At 44.1% G+C, this 22,386-nt stretch overlaps 1 protein-coding gene across 1 annotated transcript in view; it reads left to right on the top strand.

Annotated features, from left to right (window-relative positions):
• Positions 1–13,799: 13,799 nt before the first annotated feature.
• Positions 13,800–22,386, top strand: part of NLRP13 (NLR family, pyrin domain containing 13) — a 39,267-nt gene continuing 30,680 nt past the window's right edge. The window contains exons 1-3 of the mRNA XM_011932571.1: positions 13,800–14,118; positions 21,320–21,388; positions 22,273–22,338. Coding sequence (XP_011787961.1) covers positions 13,800–14,118; positions 21,320–21,388; positions 22,273–22,338 — 454 coding nt within the window. The remainder of the gene's footprint in view (positions 14,119–21,319; positions 21,389–22,272; positions 22,339–22,386) is intronic.

Genomic DNA, 22,386 nt, shown 5'->3' on the forward strand with positions numbered 1-22,386 from the left:
AAAAAAAAAAAAAAAAAAAAAAAATTGGTACATGATAATGATACATATTGACAGGAAAGGCAGGTGGGAGGGTTTGGATGAAGAGGGGTTGGTTAACGGGCACAAAAATACAATGGATAGAAGGAGTAAGTTGTAGTGTTTGATAGCACAGTAGCGTGACTATAGTTCATAATAATTTATTGTATATTTCAAATGGACTATTTTGAGCTGAAGGTGCTTGAGAAGGAGCAGACACAAGAAAAATTCTCTGCCTTCCCTTGATTTGCCAAAAAGCAAAACATCAGTTTGTAAAGGTGCCCCCTTTCCCCTTCTCTACCAGGAAACACAGAAGTTAATCACCGGAGACAGTTCCAGACACGTACAGCCCTGAGAAGGCACCAGAAGAATCCACACAACAAACCCTTATGAGCCAGCCCTCATCCTCCATTTTTTCCCCCACACCTTTACCTTCTCACAATTTACCATCCCAGGAATTTGAGGTCTTTCTTATCTGTCTTTCCACTTTTCTAAGAATGCATTGTTCTGGCCAGGTGCGATGGCTCACGCCTGTAATCCCAGCACTTTGGGAAACCGAGGTGGGTGGATCACCTCAGGTCAGGAGTTCGAAACCAACCTGGCCAACATGGCGAAACCCTGCCTCCACCAAAAGTAGAAAAATTAGCTGGGTGTGGTGGTGGGCGCCTGTAATCCCAGCTACTCGGGAGGCTGAGACAGGAGAATCACTTGAACCTGGGAGGCAGAGGTTACAGTGAGCCTGGGCGACAGAGTGAAACTGTCTCAAAAAAAAAGAATGTATTGTTCTTTTGTTAGCATGACAGATAAGCCTAAGTTCTAACCACGCCTTAGTGTTACTCATTGCTGAGTACTCCCATGGGTATGCATACCTAAACTTGTTTGCTGTGCTTTTGTTCATCTGTCTTTCATGAAACAAATGCACAGGCTCCAGCCAATGAATCTAAGATCAATTAAGACAGAGAGAGGGAAAAATATACTTCCGTCCCCTACGGAAGTATATCAAGATCATCTTACACATGAAACAAGCCAGGCACAGAAAGACAAACATTGCATGTTCTCACATATTTTTGGGATCTAAAAATTAAAACAGGTTGGGCACAGTAGCTCAAGCCTGTAATCCCAGCACTTTGGGAGGCTGAGGTGGGCAGATCACTTGAGATCAGGAGTTTGAGACCAGCCTGACCAACATAGCGAAACCCCATCCCTACAAAAAATACAAAAATTAGCCAGCTGTGATGGTGGGCGCCTGTGATCCCAGCTACTCGGGAGGTTGAGACATGAGAATTGCTTGAACCCGGGTGGTGGAGGTTGCAGTGAGCCGAGATCACACCACTGTACTCCAGCCTGGGTGACAGAGCTGGAGCATGTCTCTAAAAAATAAATATCAAAACAACTGAACTCATGGATATAGAGAGTAGAAGGATGGTGACCAGAGCCTGGGGAGGGTTGTGGGGGGTGGGGAGGAAAGTGGGGGATGGTTAATGGGCAAAAAAATTAGAAAGGATAAGACCTTGTATTTGATAGCACAACATGGTGACTATAGTCTATAGTAATTTAATCATACATTGAAAATAACTAAAATGGTATAACTGGATTGTAACACAAAGGATAAATTTTTGAGGGGACGGATACCCCATTCTCCATGATGTGGTAATTATGCATTGCATGCTTGTGTCAAAGTATCTCATGTGCCCCATAAATATATACTTCTACTATGTACCCAGAAAAATTAAACATTAAAAAGCAAGCCAGGTGTGGTGGCTCACACCTGTAATCCCAGCCGTTTGGGAGGCCGAGGCAGGTGGATCACCTGAGGTCAGCAGGAGGAACCGTCATACTGTTTTCCATTTTCCATCCCTATCAACAATGCACTAAAGTTTCATTTTCTCCACATTCTTGCCAACACGGATTATTTTCCATTTTAAACATCGCTATTCTAATGGGTACACATTTTTAAAAGACAAAAGTCTGTCATCTCCATCTGGTTCTGTGGTCGAGTCTTGATCACCCTAGAGTCCATATAACTTTAAGTTTTGGTAAGAATTATATCCCATGAATCCTTTTCCGTCCATTTTACAAAGGAGAAAACGGAAGTTGAACTAAGTTAAGTAAATTCAGCCCAAGCTGTGAGTGTTGGAAACCAGCAGTTGGAACCTGACCGAATTCCTAAGCCCATGAGCTGAGCCGTGTGGGTGACTGACACCTGCGTTTATTGAGAAGGAATATTTGCAGAGGGGCAGTGTCAAAGTCAGTGCTGCTGAATCCTGCAGCTTTCTTCTCTGTGCCTCACGATTTCTTCTTCACGTCTACAGCGCATTTTGATTTTTTTCCGACTGCATCTGCCAGTGGCTACCCTAGACCTCTGGACACCTGGAGACCTCACGATGTCTCTTTCAGGTCTTAGAATTTTGCTAGTGCTGTGAGTCTCCTGGCTCTCCCATCCTCAGAGCTGAAAGAAAACTTGGGAATTTAGGACTTCACTTCAGGGTCAGAAAAGCTGAGTTTCAGAGATGGGCAAGGATTTTCTGAATGAGAGCTGGTAATGTTTGCAGTTGAATCTCTAGCTCTCACTTTTGATTTTCAATATGGACCCACCGGGTGTGGCCAACTCAAGGGTCTAGCCATTGTGACTGTAAGGAAGTGGGTGATGAGGAAAAGAGAAGAGAACAAAACAAAACAAAACTCACCCTTGCAGAGAATTATTCTTGCTGGCTCCTTCCTGTCCAAAGCATCTCCCAAAGCAGACATCACCTGGTCTGCCCCACCCCGCAACCCTTATAGGTGCCGGGGAATTCAGGCAATTGGCACCTTCTCTTCCCATTGGCGGAGGCTGGCTCACTAGAATTCCTCTGCATTGCACCGATTGGAAGGCATTAAACTCCCTTGATTCAGAATGAATGGGCTGCAGGTCTTGATCCTACAGGTGCTTCCAATTTGTAAAGGAAACTCTCCCTTGCCTTTTAGGTCTAGAAGAGCAAGTAACAGAAAATTACCTGTTTCGAGGGCTTCCCAGGCTCCTTGGAAGGCTAACACTGTGTTCAGTCCGAAAGAGCCACTTCCCATTTGGAAACATCAAGAGTCATTCATTGGCTCATCTTGTTTACATGTTCATCTCTTCTACTTGAGATAGAATTGTATCGAGCAAAAGGAGGGTCTCAAGATCATCAGGGCCCAGTCTAGGGCCCACATCCAATGGGCTGAGTCCCAGGGAGACCCAGAGACAGAGCTTGTGGGAAAAGGAAAACTCACCAGCAGAGTACAAGGGAGGGGCGTTGGGAAGGACTGGCTTGAGGAATTTTCTTTTTAAAAAATCACCTATAGTTGAGCACCGTAGCTCACGCCTGTAATCCCAGCACTTTGGGAGGCTGAGGTGGGCGGATCACCAGGTCAGGAGATCGAGACCATCCTGGCTAACATGGTGAAACCCTGTCTCTACTAATAATACAAAAAATTAGCCGGGCATGGTGTCGGGCACCTGTAGTCCCAGCTACTCAGGAGGCTGAGGCAGGAGAATGGCGTGAACCTGGGAGGTAGAGCTTGCAGTGAGCCGAGATTGTACCACTGCACTCCAGCCTGGAAGACACAGCGAGACTCCATCTCAAAAAAAAAAAAAGTCACCTATAGTTGTTGGGGAGAAAACCCACAAGATAACCAACTTTATCAAGTTTGCGTCAACTCATGATGGAATATCACCAGTTTTTATGTAGGAGTTTTACATTTTTTTCAATTTTATCTTATTGATATATTTTTGAGACAGGGTCTCGTTCCACAGCCCAGGATGAAGTGCAGTGGTGCAATCATAACTCACCCCGCAGCCTTGGCTTCCTGGGCTCAAGTAATCTTCTGCCTCAGCCTCTCGAGTAAACGGCATTACAGGAAAGGGGTCCCGGTCCAGAACCCCAGACAAGGTCCCTGGATCTCGTGCGAGAAAGAATTCAGGGCGAGTTTGTAAAGTGAAATCAAGTTTATTAGGAAAATAAAGGAATAAAGAATGACTACTCCATAGACAGAGCAGCCTGGAGGGCTGCTGGTGGCCCACTTTGATGGTTATTTCTTGATGATATGCTCAACAACAGGTGGGTTACTCATGCCTCCCATTTTTAGACCATATAGGGTGACTTCCTGACGTTGCCATGGCATTCATAAACTGTCACGGTGCCGGTGGGAGTGTAGCAGCGAGGATGACCAGAGGCCACGAACTGTCACGGTGCTGGTGGGAGTGTAGCAGTGAGGACGAACGACCACAGGTCACTATCTTGGCCATCTTGGTTTTGGTGGGATTTGGCGGCTTCTTTACCGCAACCTGTTGTATCAGCAAGGTCTTTATGACCTGTATTTTTTGCCGTCCTCCTATCTCATCCTGTGACTTAGAATGCCTTAAATATCTGAGAATGCAGCCCAAGAGGTCTCAGCCTCAGTTTAACCAGCTCCTTTTCAAGATGGAGTTGCTCTGTTTCACATGCCTCTGACAACAGGGACCATCGGTGCATGCCAGCACTCATGGCTAATTTTTTTTTTTTGTAGAGACGGGGATATCACTATGTTAAACAGCCCGGGCTGGTCTTGAACTTCTGGCCCCAAGGGATCTCCTGCCTCAGCCTCCCAAAGGGCTGGGATTACAGGCACGTGCCATCAAGCCCAGGCTATGTATGAGTTTTATATTCACAAAGGGTATGATGATGTGTCTTCAGACATCAGCAGAGAGAAAAATCAAAGGTAAAATAGTTTTCATGAGGTTTACAGGAAATAGCCAAGAGTGTGTTGTCAAACTTTGAGGATTTTCGGCCATCTCATAAGTAAGTAATGAGACTTCCATATAATTTTGAACTTGCATTTCTTTTATTATATAGAGGATTCAGCATGTTTTCAGATGGTCAAGAGTCATTGGCATTTCTTTGCTTACAAACAATTATTAGTTTCTCCATTTCATTTTGGTAATTTTTCAAAGCTCTTATAGACAGACATATAAGCTGGGCATGGTGGCTCAGGCCAGTAATCCCAGCACTTTAGGCGGCTGAGGCAGGTGGACAGTTTGAGGTCAGGAGTTCAAGACCAGCCTAACCAACATGGTGAAACCCTATCTCTACTAAAAATATACACACAAACGAAAGATTAGTTGGGCATGGGAGCACATGCCTGTAATCTCAGCTACTTGGGAGGCTGAGGCAGAAGAATCACTTAAACCCGGGAGGCGGAGGTTGCAGTGAGTGGAGATGTCATCCCTGCACTCCAGCCTGGGTGGCAGAGCAAGACTCTGTCTAAAAAAAAAAAAAAAAAGAAAAAAAAAGTTAGGCATGTAAACGCTTTCTGATATAAGTTGCACATATATTTACCAGTTTATAGTTTGTCTTTTTACCTTGCTTAACACATCTTTTGTTATGAATGCTTAAAAAACATTTGTAATAAAATTTGTTTATTTTTTCTCTAATTGCTTTTGAATTTGAAATCTTTGCTAAGAAAGCTTTCCCCACCATCAAGTTTGAGAGGAATTCAATTGTTTTCTTCTGATGCCTCTCAGGTTTTATTGATGCATTTAAATCTCTGATGTGCTTGAAAATTATTCTGTGGTGTAGGAAACAGATCTAGCATCACCACGCTTATTAAAAATCAATTTCCCTCACTTATGAGTGCTGCAATATTTATCAAATTTGTATATGTTAATAATTCTACTTCTGAATTTTCCACTCTGTTCCTTTGCTCAGTCTATTTGCACATGTGCCAATACTATATTTTAATCATAAAGGCCTCATGGTATATTTTAATATCTGCTAGGTTTAGTCCCTCTTCCTTACTCCTTCTTTTCAGGATTTTCCAGGCCATTCCTACAAATTCGATTTGTCCAGTTGAATTTTATAATCAACTTCTGCACCTCCAGGTAAAACCTTGATATATTTGTGTTAGAGAGAAGTGATATATTTATGAGGTGAAGTTTTCCGTGCAAAAACGTGGTATTTATTTCTTTAAGGCTTAAGTCCGCTTTTGGGTCTTGTAGACCTGTATTTTATAGTTTTTCTTATGTCAGTTTTGGATATTAAGTTTTTAAGCAAGCATTTTATTTTCCTTTTTTTTTTTTTGCTACAGTAAATAGGGGTATTTTTTTCCACTGTTTTATTTTTGTTTGCATATTTGAAGTCTATTGATTTTTGAATACTTATTTCATTACCTGCTGTATTACCAATTTCTCTTGTCGCTAGGAGTTTCCTCATGCAGTCTTTTGCATTGTCCAGATAGGTAATCAAGTTTGCAAATATAGTTTTACCTGTTGCTTTTCAATTATTATACCTCTCGCTAATTGCTTTCCAATTACCAGTTTAAATCCTGTAACCTGAGCTTAAAACTAGCTAACCCTGTTGATAGAATGGGTTGACATCTCCAGCAGAATGTTGAATAGCAGCAGAGTTACGACTCTCCTTGTCTTGTTTCTGACTTCCGTGGAAAATCCTTTGTGTTCATGATGGAGTGGATGAAGGAGCACTTCTCCTGCATTTGGAAGAAGAAACAGTCCTGGAAGTGGCGGCAACAGTGATTTTAATGTCTCACGAACTCGTTCTCCCTCTCATCTTTCATTGCCCTGTGAGATCTCCCAGATGGTAGGAGGGGTGGTCACAGGCATTACTCACATCTGGGGCTCTTTGCCGGCGTGGATGGCTCCCTTTACTTCAGGACAGTATGGTTTTTAATTAGAAACCCAGTTCTGCCTCCCAGCCTGAATAAGCCTGTGATTAGCTAGACCTGGAGGAGAAAAGCCAGAGCTCGTACGTTCCAGCTGAGTCTTGGCTTCTCAACTGATCCCGGGTTGTGCTGGGGAAAGGGAGCGGGAAGAGAGCTATAAACCAGGAGGCCCTGAGACACAGCTAAGAGGAGGAAGACGGACCCAAGGGCTGGTCACAGGTGAGGAAGGGTGGCAGTGACCACTTCCGTGGGGGTTTCCCGAGTCAGAGCCTCTGGAAACTCGTGTGCGATTCGAAGTCCGGTTGGTAAGAGATGTCTCCTCTCTCTGGGCTAGGGCTTCGTCTTTCTCTGGGACCTTTCCCTCCACTGTATCCTGCTGGTGTTTTCTTACTCAGGAGCAGGAATTGATTGCACACGCTTCCTTCTTCAGTTAGAAGCTTTCCACTTCCTCAACCAAGGGGATTCCGCAGTTGTGTGAGACTTTCTAGCTGAATTTCTCTGTTCCTGTATTTTTTTTCTCCTCCAGGGTTTTTGCATTTGCTGTTTTCACTGACCGTTCTACCTCCTAATCCTCTTCCCGCCCTCCTTGGCTCATTCTGATACATGCTTCAGGTTTGGAAGAATTTCCTTTCGAGTCCCACGTACTTGGCCTCCTTGCTGTGTAACTTCATGGCACCATGTGGGTCTCACACCCAGTGTGTTTCATCCTGATTACAGTCGACCCTCTTTGTTTGTGGATTCCATGTCTGTGGAATTCATCTACTTGCTCAGATCTGCTGGCAACCCCCAAATCAATATTTGCAGAGCTTTCCAAGTCATTCGGATGTGCACAGAGCCAGGAAAAATTCGAGCTGAGGTCAGAGAAGGCAGTGCTGGTGGGTCTACTTAGGGCCCTATTTTTGCATTTTTGGGCTTTTTGTTGGTGACTTTGCTGTCTTAATGCCCCTTCGTGTAGTGTGGAAGTTCCGTCTGGTGCTCTACACACAAGAAGGGATGTGAGTTCTGAAGACAATGCATGTGTTAGATGAGCTTCATTCGGGCATGAGCTACAGTGTTGGTGGCGGTGGGCTCAGTGTTAATGAATCGACAATATGTATTCAATTAGGTGTCCTTAAACAGAGACACGTATAAAACGAGGTTACGTATTGACTAGTGGATGAAGATGTGACCAGAGGCTCATGGGAACCTAACCCTATAATCTTGGAGGAGTTGTTGATGGCTAATGTGATACCTCAGTTGTTGTCTCCTTGGTTTAAAAATTTAAACAAGAGACATATGAGAAAAGAAGTGCAGCATGGAGTAACTTTTTTTTTTTTCTTTCTCAAGACAGTGTGGCTCTTGTCTCTCAGGCTGGAGTGCAGTGGCGCCATCTCGGCTCACTGCAACCTCTGCCTCCCAGGTTCAAGCCGTTCTCCTGCCTCAGCCTCCTGAGTAGCTGGGATTACAGATGCCCACCACCACGCCCGGCTAATTTTTGTGTTTTTAGTAGAGACGGGGTTTCACCATGTTGGCCAGGCTGGTCTCAAACTCCTGACCTCATGTGATCTGCCCACTTCGGCCTCCTAAAGCGCTGGGGTTACAGGTGTGAGCCACCGTGCCTGGTCCCCTTGCTCAGCTTCTACTCGGTGTTCGATGATGCCTTAATGCCATTTGAATCTCAAATAAGCTTTTTCCCTGGTCTTTACCCTCCCTGCTAATACCTGAAAGGGTTTTTTTCCATGATGTTTCAAGTTTTCCTCTGTGTGCCCTTCTCCATCTTTTCTCCAACAGTTTCTGGAGTAGTCCAATGAATTTGGGCTGCCAGGGTAGGTCCTAACATACATCTCTTATGGAGATTTCTCTTTGGGAGACATGGGGGCGGGGCGGTTCACACACCAGTAGCTTCAAGCATAGTGTTTTGGGCCAGGCACCGTGGCTCATGCCTGTAATCGCAGCACTTTGGGAGGCCAAGGCCTGTGGCATCACCTAACGTCAGGAGTTCGAGACCAGCCTCACCAACATGGTGAAACTCTGTCTCTACTAAAAATACAAAATTAGCTGGATGTGGTGGTGTGCACCTGTAGTCCTAGCTACTCCAGAGGCTGAGGCAAGAGAATCACTTGAACCTGGGAGGCAAAGACTGCAGTGAGCCGAGATGGAGCCATTGCACTTCAGCCTGGGCAACAAGAGCAAAACTCCATCTCAAAAAAATAAAGTCTTTTGTTCTGCTGTCTTTCTGTTGCCTTCAATGCTACCTGGTATTTTGAGATGACCCAGCACACATGCCGGACCAGGTTCTACAGGGGAATAGCGGCAGATCCGTCTCAATCACCGTTAGCTGCCTGGTGGCCAACATTGTGATGGGCAGAACTCAGCCTTGACTTCTGTTTTCTCTCTTTGTTACCCCTTCTCCCTGATTAGTTCCCCCGTTCCCATCTCTCAAATGTCTTTGATCTTGACTGTGACCAATTCACCTCAGTGTTCTTTTTATCCACATTTCAGGTGAACCCTCTGAATGTAAGTTGGTAAGTACCATCAGGCAACTGTAACTTTTCTAGGCCAGCTGTCACTGTTTTAGTAAGGCAGATAAGTCAGGTGCTGATGGCATCCTTCCTTCTGGGGTGGGATGAAAGCGAGTGATCTTGAGTCTAAATAAGTTTGCCAGAGAAAATACCCAGTTGAGTCAGGATTTCAGATAAACAACAAATTTTTTTTGGCATGTGTATGTTCCAAATATCACTCTTGTGTATCCAAAATTAAAATTAAACTGGAATCAGCACCCTATGGAATTGCACTTAAGAAAACAACAAATAACTTTCTAAGTATATCCCAAATACCATTAATTGTTTACCAGAAATTCGAATTTAACTCAGCATCTTGTATTTTTGCTGGTTGAATCCGGAAACCCTAGTCAATGTTTACCACCACCACTTCCTCTCTTCCTTTATTCTTGCCTTGAGTTTTCTCAGGGGTGGGAAACAAGACGTTAAGAGCTAGGTTCAGCACAATTAATTGATCCTTAGTTTACCAGAAGGAGGAGTTCGTATTTTCAGAATATTACTGGTTTTCTTATAGAAATAAGTGCTTGCGTTTTAAGTGAAAAGATGTTTGTATTTATAAATCTTTTCCCTTCTCCCCCTTCCCCTAATCACTGAAAGAAACAATCAGTGGCCGGGTGCGGTGGCTCACGCCTGTAATCTCACCACTTTGGGAGGCTGAGACTGGTGGATCACCTGAGGTCAGGAGTTTGAGACCAGCCTGGCCAACATGGCAAAACCCCATCTTTGCTAAAAAAGACAAAAATTAGCCAGGGGTGGTGGCACATGCCTGTAATCCCAGCTACTTGAGAGGCTGAGGCAGAAGAATTGCTTGAACCTGGGAGGCAGAGGTTGCAGTGAGCTGAGATCGTGCCACTGGGTGACAGAGTGAGACTCCCTCTGAAAAAACAAACCAGAAAAACAAACTCCCTCGGTCTTAGGGGCAGTGTGTGTCTTGGGTGTTGCTATCTGGTTGGTGTAGGAGAGAAAGCAAACTCTGGGCAGAGTTTGAGTCTTTTTGACCGGGATGTTTTGAAGGCCTATCACAGGATAGAGAAGGGCGCAGAAACTTTCCTAGACGGTCTTTTTTTTGCATTTAGGGAGTTGTCTTAGTCTGTTCCTGCTGCTATAACAGAATATCTTAGACTGGGTAATTTATAAAGAACAGAAATTGATTTCTTGCAGTTCTAGAGGCTGGGAGGTCCAGGGTTGAAGTGCCAGTGGATTCAGTGTCTGAAGGCCTGCTGTTGGCTTCGTAAATGGCACCTCTTGCTGTATCCCCACATGGTGAAGGGAAGGAAGGGCAAAACGAGATGCGGTTGCTCCATTCAACCTCTTGAGTAAGGTCCCAACTCCCATTCATGTAGCTTCCTCCATCACGACTACCTCTTAAAGACTTTACCTCTTAATAATAATAAGACTCTACCATGAATAATAATCGCATTCATGGTTAGGTTTCAACTATAAAATTTGAGGGACGCAAACATTTAGACTGTAGCAGGAGTGATGCACTGAGGATTAAGGTTTTGGTTAGATCAGGTGTCTTCTCTGTTCTGGCTTATTTGCTCAGCTCCTTCCTGTCCAGAGGCAGGCATTTGAACTACAATGAATGTTTTGCTTAGGCCAGTTACAAAGTGGCTTTCACACTCTCACAAGTAACATGTGGGAGTTCCAGTTGCTCCCCATCTTTGACAACATTTGATAATATCAGCCCTAATCATTTCAGTCACTTCACGTAGGTGTAGTATTATCTTTTTTTTTTTGAGATGGAGTCTTGCTCTGTTACCTAGGCTGGAGTACAATGGTGTAATCTCAGCTCGCTGCAACCTCTGCCTCCTGGGCTCAAGCAATTCTCCTGCCTCAGCCTCCCAAGTAGCTGGGATTATAGCTGTGAACCACCAGGCCTGGCTAATTTTTTGTGCTTCTAGTAGACACAAGGTTTCACCATGTTGGCCAGGGTGGTCTCAAACTCCTGATCTCAGGTGATCTGCCCACCTCGGGTTCCCAAAGTGCTAAGATTACAGGTATAAGCCACTGTGCCTGGGCTGGGTGTAGTAGTATCTTATTGTGGTTTTAATTTAAATTTTCCAATGAGTCATGCATTTTGGCCATTTGGATAACCTCATTTCTGAGGTGCCTGATGCAGCATTCTTCCCATTTACAAAAACGGAAGTGTTTTTACTGCATTTGTTGGGTATATTGTTCTAATTGTTCAACCAATTAGGTCAGGTTGGTTAATTATGTGGTTCAGATATTCTGTATCTTGATCATTTTCTTTCTGTGTGTTCCCCCAGTTATTGAGATGTGTGTTTAAATCTTCAACTAATCAATCTTTTAACTGTATTTTTGTGTTACATATTTTGAAGTTATACTGTTGGGTACATACAGATTAGCCTTATTATACCTTCATATGGGAATGATCTTCTTATAAAATGTCCTCTATATTTAATGATTAATTTTGCGTTAAAATCTACTTTGAACGTGATACAACTGTACCTACTTTTCTTCAGGTTAGGGATTTTATACTATATTTTTTTCATTATCTTAAATGTTTTATGCTCTTATATTTAAAGTATGCCTTTTTGTATCTAATCTAGTTTAACAGATATTCTTCAATTAAAATATTCAGTCCATTCACACTTATGTAATTGACTCATTTTAGTTTCAGCACACCATCTTATTTGTTTTCTATTTGTTCCATTTGTCTCCCATTCTCTTATTTCTCTTGTTATCTTGGTTTAAATTTAAGTTCGGGGTAGATGTGCAGGTTTGTTACATAGGTAAACTTTTGTCATGGGGGTTTGTTCAGGTTATTTCATTACCCAGGGGTTAAGCCCAGTACCCATTGGTGATTTTTCCTGCTCTTCTCCCTCCTCTGCCCCTCCCCGCTCCGATAGGCCCCAGTGTCTCTGGTTCTCCTCTGTGTGTCCATGTGTTCTCATCTTTTGAATAAATATTTAATTTCTGTTAACTTTTTGGTTATATATCCCTCAGTCTTATGATGGTTATCCTAGAAATTTGAATATTGATTTTTAAAATTTATTTATTTATTTATTTAGAGATGGAGTTGCTCTGTAGCCCAGGATGGAGAGCGGTGGCACGATTTCGGCTCACTGCAACCTCCGCCTCCTGGAATTCAAGCGATTCTCCTGCCCCAGCCTCCTGAGTAGCTGGGATTACAGGCACCTGCCACCATACCTGGCTAATTTTTGTCTTTTTAGTAGAGACGGGTTTGTTGTGTTGGCCAGGCTGGTCTCAAACTCCTGACCTCAGGTGATCTATCCCCCTCAGCCTTCCGAAGTGCTGGGATTACAGGCTTGAGCCTCTGCACCCGGCCTCAGTACTCATCTTTGACTTCAGCTTTATGTATTTTCCTCTCCTCCTTTGTTACTGTCTTCATATTTTACTCTGTATGTTATAAATTCCACAAGATGATGTGAAGAGTCATTTTTCCTTTACATTTATCCACATACTGACCATTTCTGTGGCTCTTTATTTCTTGACACACTTCCATCCTTTCCTCTGATAAACTACTTCTTAGGTATTTTTGTGTGATATGCATATCTGCTGGCAGCAAATCCTCTCACCTGTTGACTGGAAACATCTTTATTTAGTCTCCCTATGTGAAGGACATTTTCACGGCCATACAGTCTAGGCTGGCAGGTTTCTAAAAATAGCAATTAAAGATGTCATGTTATTGTCGCTGTTTAAATTTATTTTTATTATACTTTAAGTTCTGGGATACATATGCAGAACGTACAGGTTTGTTATATAGGTATACACGTGCCATGGTGGTTCGCTGCACCCATCAACCCATCATCTATATTAGGTATTTATCCTAATGCTGTCCCTTCCCCTACCCCCAACCCCATTGTCACTTCTATAAAACAGAGATAATAACCATCCTATTCATCTGGTTGTTCACAGAATAAAACAAAGGTCATAATGCATGGTGTAGAGTCAATGCTTCATATCCTTTACGGCCGAGTTCCTCCTAGATGCTAGGCCCTGTTGTAGGCAGAGCGTAGAACACTCTGGTGTTACACCCAAGAGTAAGACAGGCAAGGTCTCTGTGTAAATGGAGTCTACGTTCTTGCAGAAGAGGGACATAAATAAGTGCACAAGGCTGAGCGCAGTGGCTCACGCCTGTGATCCCCACACTTTGGGAGGCCAAGGTCCATGAATCATGTGATGTCAGGAGACTGCCCCTGGCCAACGTGGTGAAACCCCATCTGTGCTGAAAATTCAAAAACTACCTGGGTGCGGTGGCGGGCACCTGTAGTGCAGCTACTCAGGAGGCTGAGGAAGGAGAATCGCTTGAACCCGGGAGGCGGAGGTTGCAGTGAGCTGAGATTGCGTCACTGCACTCCAGCCTGGGGGACAGAGCGAGACTCCATCTCAAAAAACAAAAAAGTGTACTAACACAAGTAGCAGGAAGTACTGTGAAGGGAAAATACTCAAATGTGTACGCAAGACAGTGTGAGGAGGTGATACTTATGGCTTGTGATTTCAACTCTCTCCTTTTCTGTAGGCCCCAAGTGTTCTGTGGATGTAGGAGAACATTGTTGAAGTGAGAAATTGCACGTGTCGGGCAAGATGAGCTTTTCTGTAACCACCTGGGCCGACGGTGGTACCAACCAAGGGCTTCTGCCTTACCTGGTGGCTCTGGATCAGTATCAGCTAGAGGAATTCAAGCTTTGCCTGGAACCCCGGCAGCTGATGGACTTCTGGTCAGCCCCCCAGGGGCACTTCCCGCATATCCCCTGGGCCAATTTGAGAGCTGCTGACCCCTTGAATCTGTCCTTGCTTTTGGACGAACACTTCCCAAAAGGTCAGGCATGGAAAGTGGTCCTCGGCATCTTCCAGACAATGAATCTGACCTCACTATGTGAGGAAGTTAGAGCCAAGATGAAAGGTAAGAGTCCTCGAGGAGGAAGGCGGGGGACTGCTTGGCACTCCTGAGAGCAAGGAGGTGGCCGCTGGGTTTCCATGGGGTCATTCCACGTGGCTGACCTCCCCCTACAAATCCTCCTTGATAATCTACAACAGTGTAACCTTTAAAGGCCTGAAAGCTTAAAGATTTAGTGCTCTAGCCTGGGAAGGAGTAGCAAAGACAAGAAAGGGAATTGGAAGAGGTACATTCAGTTCTGTTATAAGCCTTCCTTTTTTTTTTGGAGACTGAGTCTTGCTCTGTTGCCCAGGCTGGAGTGCAGTGGTGCGATCTCAGCTCACTGTAACCTCCGCCTCCCGGGTTGAAGTGATTCTTCTGCCTCAGCCTCCCGAATAGCTGGGACTACAGGCATGAGCCACCACGCCCGGCTAATTTTTTCTGTTTTTAGTAGAGATGGGGTTTCACCGTGTTAGCCAGGATGGTCTCAGTCTCCTGACCTCGTGATCTGCTGGGCTCGGCCTCCCAAAGCGCTGGGATTACAGGTGTGAGCCACTGCAACCAGCCCAGCCTTCTTTTAAAAATGCAAATTTGTCCCAATGTGATTGTTGTATTAGGGAACAACTTGAGCACAGCACAAATTTCATGTTAGCTTACACATGGTTTTGCCTAAGAGAAACACTAAGAAAGCACAACAAACACCCCCCCACCCCCCAACCCACTGACCCTGCACTCAGCTGAGCAGAGCCACGTAGGATTGTACAAAATGCACGCAGGCATACACCTAAACACCTACCCGCTTCCTCAGTATGAGCCTTGCCCATTCTACACTTTCTGATTACTGATTATTGTTCTTCCACCACTTCACAAAAACTCAAAAGCTGCAACACTTCCCATGTTCACAAAGTTCATGTTTTACTCAAGGTAAAGTTTTTTGTTGTTTTCTTTGAGACACAGTCTCGCTCTGTTGCCCAGGCTGGAGTGCAGTGGCGCGGTCTCGGCTCACTGCAAGCTCCGCCTCCCGGGCACACCCCATTCTCCTGCCTCAGCCTCCCTAGTAGCTGGGACCACAGGCACCTGCCACCATGCCCGGCTAGTTTTTTGTATTTGTAGTAGAGACGGGTTTCACCGTGTTAGCCAGGATGGTCTCAATCTTCTGACCTTGTGATGCACCCGCCTCAGCCTCCCAAAGTGCTGGGATTACAGGCGTGAGCCACCGCGCCCGGCCGAGTTTATTGTGTTGTAAAGTGTTTTGTAATTAGCAAGTGCAAAACTGTGCTGTTTCAGCTTCTGCTTAAAATTATACATATATAAAATAATGTATATAATATATAAAATCACTGATTCTATTTCCCATAAGCCGTGTGGTTTTAGTGCACAGTTGAATCTGCTGTGGTGAGTTTTCAGAATGCATATGTCACTTTATAGCAGAACTGACCGCCTATGAGATCTGCTGAAAATACTCATAATACTTCGTGGTGCCTGTTATAAACCAGACATTGCTTGATTGATTGATTTTGAGATGGAGTTTCGCTTGTTACCCAAGCTGGAGTGCAATGGTGTGATCTCAGCTCACTGCAACCTCTGCCTCCCAGGTTCAAGGGATTCTCCCTGCCTCAGCCTCCCGAGTAGCTGGAATTACAGGCATACATCACCACACCTGGCTAATTTTTGTATTTTTAGTAGAGATAGGGTTTTGCCATGTTGGCCAGGCTGGTCTCGAACTCCTGACCTCAGGTGATCTGCCTGCCTCAGCCTCCCAAAATTCTGGGATTACAGGCGTGAGCCACCATGCCTGGCCATAAACCAGGCATTTAGCTTAATGCTCTCTCTGCATTTGTACTGACTCTTCACTAATATTATAAGAAGAAGGTCCTATTATTTGTATCTTACAGAGAAGGAAACCGAGACACAGACAGCTTAAGTAAATTTTCCAAGGTCACAGAGCTGGTGGAGCAGGAGAGCTGGGACGTGAGCCCAGGCAGTGTGTCTCCAAAGGCTCTGGGCTTGACCATGTACAGCTTCTCCTACCCCCAAACGAGTGAGTTCTAAGGAAGGAGAGTGGCCAGTACTGAGTCCTCCGTATCAGAACCCCGGGCACTGGGTATTCTGAGTCATACAAGTTCGGGCTTTGTGTATCTTCTGGTGGGCAGGAGGATGGGATGGAGACCAGAACACCACTCTACCCTCTTTTTCCCTGTCCCTCTCGCATTTTTAAAGCCTTCGGATATTCTTGTTTGTAATAGGCAGATATAAAGCAGAAAACTAGGGAATACGATTTAGAATTTTTTTTTTTTACTGTCTTAATTTCTTTTTTTTAAATTATACTTAAAATTCCGGGGTACATGTGCAGAATGTGCCGTTTTGTTATATAGGTATACACATGCCATTGTGGTTTGCTGCACCCATCAACCCATCATGTACATTAGGTATTTCTCCTAATACTATCCCTCCCCTAGCCCCCCACCCACTGACAGGCCCAGTGTGTGATGTTCCCCTCCCTGTGTCAATATGTTCTCACTGTCTAGCTCCCACTTATGAGTGAGAACATACGGTGTTTGGTTTTCTGTTCTTGTGTTAGTTTACCGAGAATGATTTCCAGCTTCATCTATGTCCCTGCAAAGGACATGAACTCCTCCTTTTTTATGGCTGCATAGTATTCCATGGTGTATATGTGCCACATTTTCTTAATCCAGTCTATTGTTGATGGGTATTTGGGTTGGTTCCAAGTCTTTGCTATTGTGAACAGTGCCACAATAAACATATGTGTGCATGTGTCTTTAGAGTAGAATGATTTATAATCCTTTGGGTATATACCCGGTAATGGGATTGCTGGGTCAAATGGTATTTCTAGTTGTAGATCCTTGAGGAATTACCACACTGTTTTCCACAATGGTTCCACTAATTTACACTCCCACCAACAGTGTAAAAGCGTTCCTATTTCTCCACATCCTCTCCAGCATCTGTTGTTTCCTGACTTAATGGCTGCCATTCTAACTGGCGTGAGATGGTATCTCAATGTGGTTTTGATTTGCATTTGTCTAATGACCAGTGATGATGAACTTTCTTTCATATGTCTGTTGGCTGCGTAAATGTCATCTTTTGAGAAGTATCTGTTCATATATTTCACCCACTTTACGATGGGGTTGGTTGTGTTTTTCTTGTAAATTTAAGTTCTTTGTAGATTCTGGATATTAGCCCTTTGTCACATGGATAGATTGCAGAAATTTTCTCCTGTTCTGCAGATTGCCTATACACTCTGATGACAGTTTCTTTTGCTGTGCAGAAGCTCTTTAGTTCAATTAGATCCCATTTGTCAATTTTGGCTTTTGTTGCCATTGCTTTTGGTGTTTTAGTCCTGAAGAAAGGATATCAGAGATTGGAAATAGAGATTTAGAACTCTTAAATTCTGTTTCCAACCAAATATCACTCTTTATAGAGACTGGAGAGAGGAATTTGCACAGAGGAGAAGGCTCTCAAAGGAAGAACTTTCTTTCTTGTTGCTGAGTTTTAAAATTATAAACTTAGTTTTTGGATACATAGTAGGTGTATATATTTATGGGGTATATGAGATACTTTGAAACTGGCATGCATTGGGTAATAGTCACAGGGGTAAATGGAGTGTCCATCACCTCAAGCATTTATTCTGTTTCTTGTCACTGATTTTTTTTTAAATTTAAAGTTAAATTTTAAAAATTCTGGATGCATAGTAGGTATATATATGGGGTATATGAGATATTTTGATACTGGCATGCATTGGGTAAGTCACAGGGGTAAATGGAGTGTCCATCACCTCAAGCATTTATCCTGTTTCTTGTCACTGATTTTTTTAAAATTTAAACTTACACCTACTACGTATCCAGAATTTTTTAAATGTATCTATTTACGGGGTACGTGAGATATTGGGATAGAGGCCAGCGATACCTCATAACCACATCAGGGTAGACAGGGTGACCCTCCCCTCAAGCGTTTCTCCTTTGTTTCTTGTTGCTGATTCTGAATGGCAGCATCAACTTCCTGCCTGAAGCCTGCAGGGCCGGGTGGGGCACATCAGAGGAGCCCCATTTCCCTGGTCCTTGTCTGGTTCCTACTTGGCTTTCTAAAGGCGTGGGTCATGTGGAAGATACCGCTCAAGCAGGAGAAAGCCCTGGGCCACATCCACCTCACCAGTCACGCCGGGGATGATAAAAACTTGGCAGGTGGATCGGGTGGTTCTTAGTGCCCCGTTAGCCCCATCATCTAAGAAACTGTACCATGAGTATCTCTGTACTTGACCAGTGCTGTGGGATATGCATTTGAGAGTGAGTTTGCAGACACACATGTATATACAGGGACCCATGTACTGTCTTTTGGGGATTATTGGCTTAAGGGCTCAGGTTCTAGAGTTAGGATGCCTGGATTCAAAGGCTGGTTCCAGCTGACGAACGGTAACCTTGGACAAATGATCTTACCACGGGGCCGCAATTCTTTCTTAAACTGGGTTCACTGTTCCAACCTCTACATTTCTAGGGTGACATGCTTCGAAGGCATTGGGCACAGAGAAGGAACTCCCATGTTAGTTGATCTTTGGGTTGGTTTTTTATCTGATAGCGTCACTTGCCCTGGTGGTGTATGGGTGATTGTTGAAGCATGGTGCCTCGCCAGCAGTATCGGAGCTGGGAGAGTGTCACCTCACTACACACACACCCTCCACCCCACCCAAGGATACGTCTGCAAATTTGCAGTGGAAGAATCTATTTCTCCCACTGGTGGGTCAGATGGTTCTTAGTGCCCTGTATACTGGCTTCCATAGATGTACAAATGGAAGTCAGAATCGGGATTTTTTTTAAAAAGGAATTAGACTTTATTTCATAGCAAAAAGAGAATAATCAAAGGCAAATGTGTCATAGTTTTTACTTTTTTTTTTTTTTTTCCTAGATGGAGTCTTGCTCTGTAGCCCAGGCTGGAGTGTAGTGGCGTGATCTTGGCTCACTGCAACATCTGCCTCCAGGGTTCAAGCGATTCTCCTGCCTCAGCCTCCCTAGTAGCTGGGATTACAGGCACCTGCCACCATGGCCAGCTATCTTTTGTATTTTTATTAGAGATGGGGTTTCCCCATGCTGGCCAGGCTGATCCCAAACTCCTGACCTCGTGATCTGCCTGCCTCAGCCTCTCAAAGTGCTGGGAGTACAGGTGTGAGCCAACGTGCTGGGCTGGTTTTTACCTCTTATACCTAAATCTATTCTCTCCTTTGGGTTGATTTTTTTTTTTTTTTCCTGTATAAGGTGTAAAGTTTAGGTTGCTATCCCTTTTCTTCTAATTTTTTCCACGTATAGATATCCATTGGCTCCAGCACCGTTTGTTGAAAAGAGCTTTGTCTATTGAGTTGCTTCTGCAACTTTGTCAAAAATCATCTGGCCATGCCTGGGTAGAATTCATACTTTTCAAAGTTATTTCATTATATACATAAAAGTTTAAACATTTAAAAGTACTCTATAGTCTTCATGCATTGCATTTTTTATTATGTAGGAATCACTTCCCAGTAAAGCATTTTTTGGGGGCGACCTTGAAGACAGGGTCAAACTTTCCCCCACCACCCTCCACATTGGCAGTGAGGTTTAACACATGCAATGGGAATAGGGACCACACTGACTTAAGTGCATATGTATGTGTAAACCACCCGCACTTCCCTCCATTCAGGGATGGCTAGGATTAGGATAAAGACCCTACTAAGTAAATCGATGGGGCCTGGGGGAATAATGTTGGGTGTACGAAGAGTAGGCTGGTGACCTAAAAAACATGCTCTTCTGGCATTTAAAACATACTCAGATAAGTGCGCCTCACCAGAGAATGGAGGAATGCCTAGGCCTGGTGAGGAACTGGTGGAACTTCCATACACCTGCTCTTTGCTATTTCTTCATGTCCTTGCAAAGTTCCCTAAGCCTTAGGGAGAATAAGCAAAAACTTACTCATTTTTAACCTTTTGTTTTCTCTTTGAAGCCATGTACTGGTCCTTCTAGGCTGTTCATCTAGAACAGCGTGGCTCTTACGACAGGTGGTCCCAGCTAAATCTAGAGTCTTCATCTATTAAGATCCAGATGGTGATGCCTGATGCTTGACCGTAAAGCTATCACCTGGAAGGCTCACAGCGTTGGATTCGTTTGCAAGAGAGGAATGCCACATGTCAGAGAGTTGGCTTTTGGATAAACCAGAGCCAGTGACGGGGGAAAATCATCTACTTTTCTTCTGCTTGGGTTATGCCTAGAAAAAGGTTCACACTTGGGTTCCCTGCTTCTAGGAGGGTTAGAATTCAGGACAGACTTCAGCTTGAAGTATGTGGACACAGGACTCAGACTCCATAGGTAGGGTTTGTAGAGCTTCAGAGAGCTGAAATTCTTTGGCCTTGGCTACCATGGTTGGAGAATGATGGATTCTTGTTCTTTGAAGGAGCATGGAACATCTGGAGGAAGTACAGGACTCAGCTTGCTAACCAGAACAAGTCATGTAAACAGTGACAGTCAATGGAGTCGTAAATAGAGCCATGACTCTTTAGATGCAAATCCCTTATAAAGTATTGGCCCATAGCAACGATGTACTACACAGCAAAATGAGTTTGGCCACTGAGTCATAGAAGAAGTCTTCTAGCTCACGAGGAAGGGGACATTCAGAGTGGTGATGGTGCAGCAAATTGAGGGACTTGGTTTGAACCCAATTCTTGGTGCTTTTATTCCTATGGCATTTTATTCCAAAGATATTAGACCGGCTTCTCTGTGTGGGGTACTGTTCTACACATTTGGGATGAATCCATGAACAGACTAGTCATCTCCCTAGACAGGCAATAGACATAGTGTATAAATCACATGGTGTGTTAAAAGGTGACAAGTGCCAATGAAGGATAAGGCAGATGGGGAGAGACTAAGGTATGTGATTAAAGATATAGGTGGTAGTCATAATCAGGCTTATCAGGCACCATTGTGGAAGTGAGATTTGAGCAGAGCCTTGAGAGTGAAGGCAGCGGGGAGGGCTGGAGCCAAGGACCTGAGGCAGGAATGTGCTTAGCGTGTGCTGTGGACTTTCCAAAGTGCACACTGTATCTTCAGTTGGGCTAATGGAGCTTGAGAAAACTGGAGGAATCAGACCTTCAACCTCCAGTTTGTCATAGAAGGAGTTGGTTCTACTGAGAGCCTCCATTATTGCTGGTCCATTTTCAGTCTGGGTTATTTTCACATGTCATCACTGTTTGTTTCAGGGAATGTGCAGACCCAGGAGCTCCAAGGTCCAACCCAAGAAGACGTGGAGATGCTCGAAGCAGCAGCAGGTGTGTACACTAGTTTAAGTTGATAACGGACAGGTTGCTTGATGGAGTACTTGTTTCACTGGTCCACATCCGCTGCCTACTCTGAAATTTCTTGAATTTATAGTGCATAAAAAATTAAAAACTTTCCAACCAATTCTTTCAGTATTGCTTATTAAATAATAACTTACTGTAAACTGGGCATACTGATTCCTCCAGTCTTTTCAATCCCATTTGCCATAGAAAAAGTTGGTTCCACTGGGGACTTCTGTTCCTGCTGGCCCATTTTGAGTCTGGGGTACTTTCATATCTCATCATCCCTATTGATTTATACTTTGTCGGTAATTGACAGGTTGCTTGATGGAGCACTCGTTTCATTGGTCCACATTTGCTGCCTACGCTGAAATTTCTTGAATTTATGGTACATAAAAAATTTTAAGCTCTTTCCATCTAGTATTTATTAAATAATAACTTATGGCTGGGCAGAGTGGCTCATGTGTGTAATCCCAGCACTTTGGGAGGCCGAGGTGGGCAGATCACTTCAAGTCAAGAGTTTGAGACCAGCCTGGCCAACATGGTGAAACCCCATCTCTACTAAAAATACAAAAATCAGCCGGGCCTGGTGGTGTGTGCCTGTAATCCCAGCTACTCAGGAGGTTGAGGCAGGAGAATCTCTTGAACCCAGGAGGCAAAGGTTGCAGTGAGCCAAGATGGTACCACTGCACTCTAGCGTGGGTGACAGAGCGAGACTCCATCTCTTAAATAAATATAAACTGCATTCTGATTCCTCCAGTCTCGTCACTCTCAAGTTTGCCATAGAAAGAGTTGGTTCTACTGAGAGCCTTAATCATAGTGGCCCATTTTCAGTCTGGGGTATTTTCATATCTCATCATCACTGTTTATTTCAGGGAATGTACAGGTCCAGGGATGCCAAGATCCAAACCAAGAAGAACCAGAGATGCTAGAAGAAGCAGGTATGTACACTACTTTATGTTGGTAATGGACAGATTGCTTGATGAGCA

The sequence above is a fragment of the Colobus angolensis genome, unplaced genomic scaffold (genome assembly GCF_000951035.1).
Source record: "Colobus angolensis palliatus isolate OR3802 unplaced genomic scaffold, Cang.pa_1.0 Scaffold96, whole genome shotgun sequence".
Lineage (NCBI taxonomy): Eukaryota > Metazoa > Chordata > Mammalia > Primates > Cercopithecidae > Colobus > Colobus angolensis.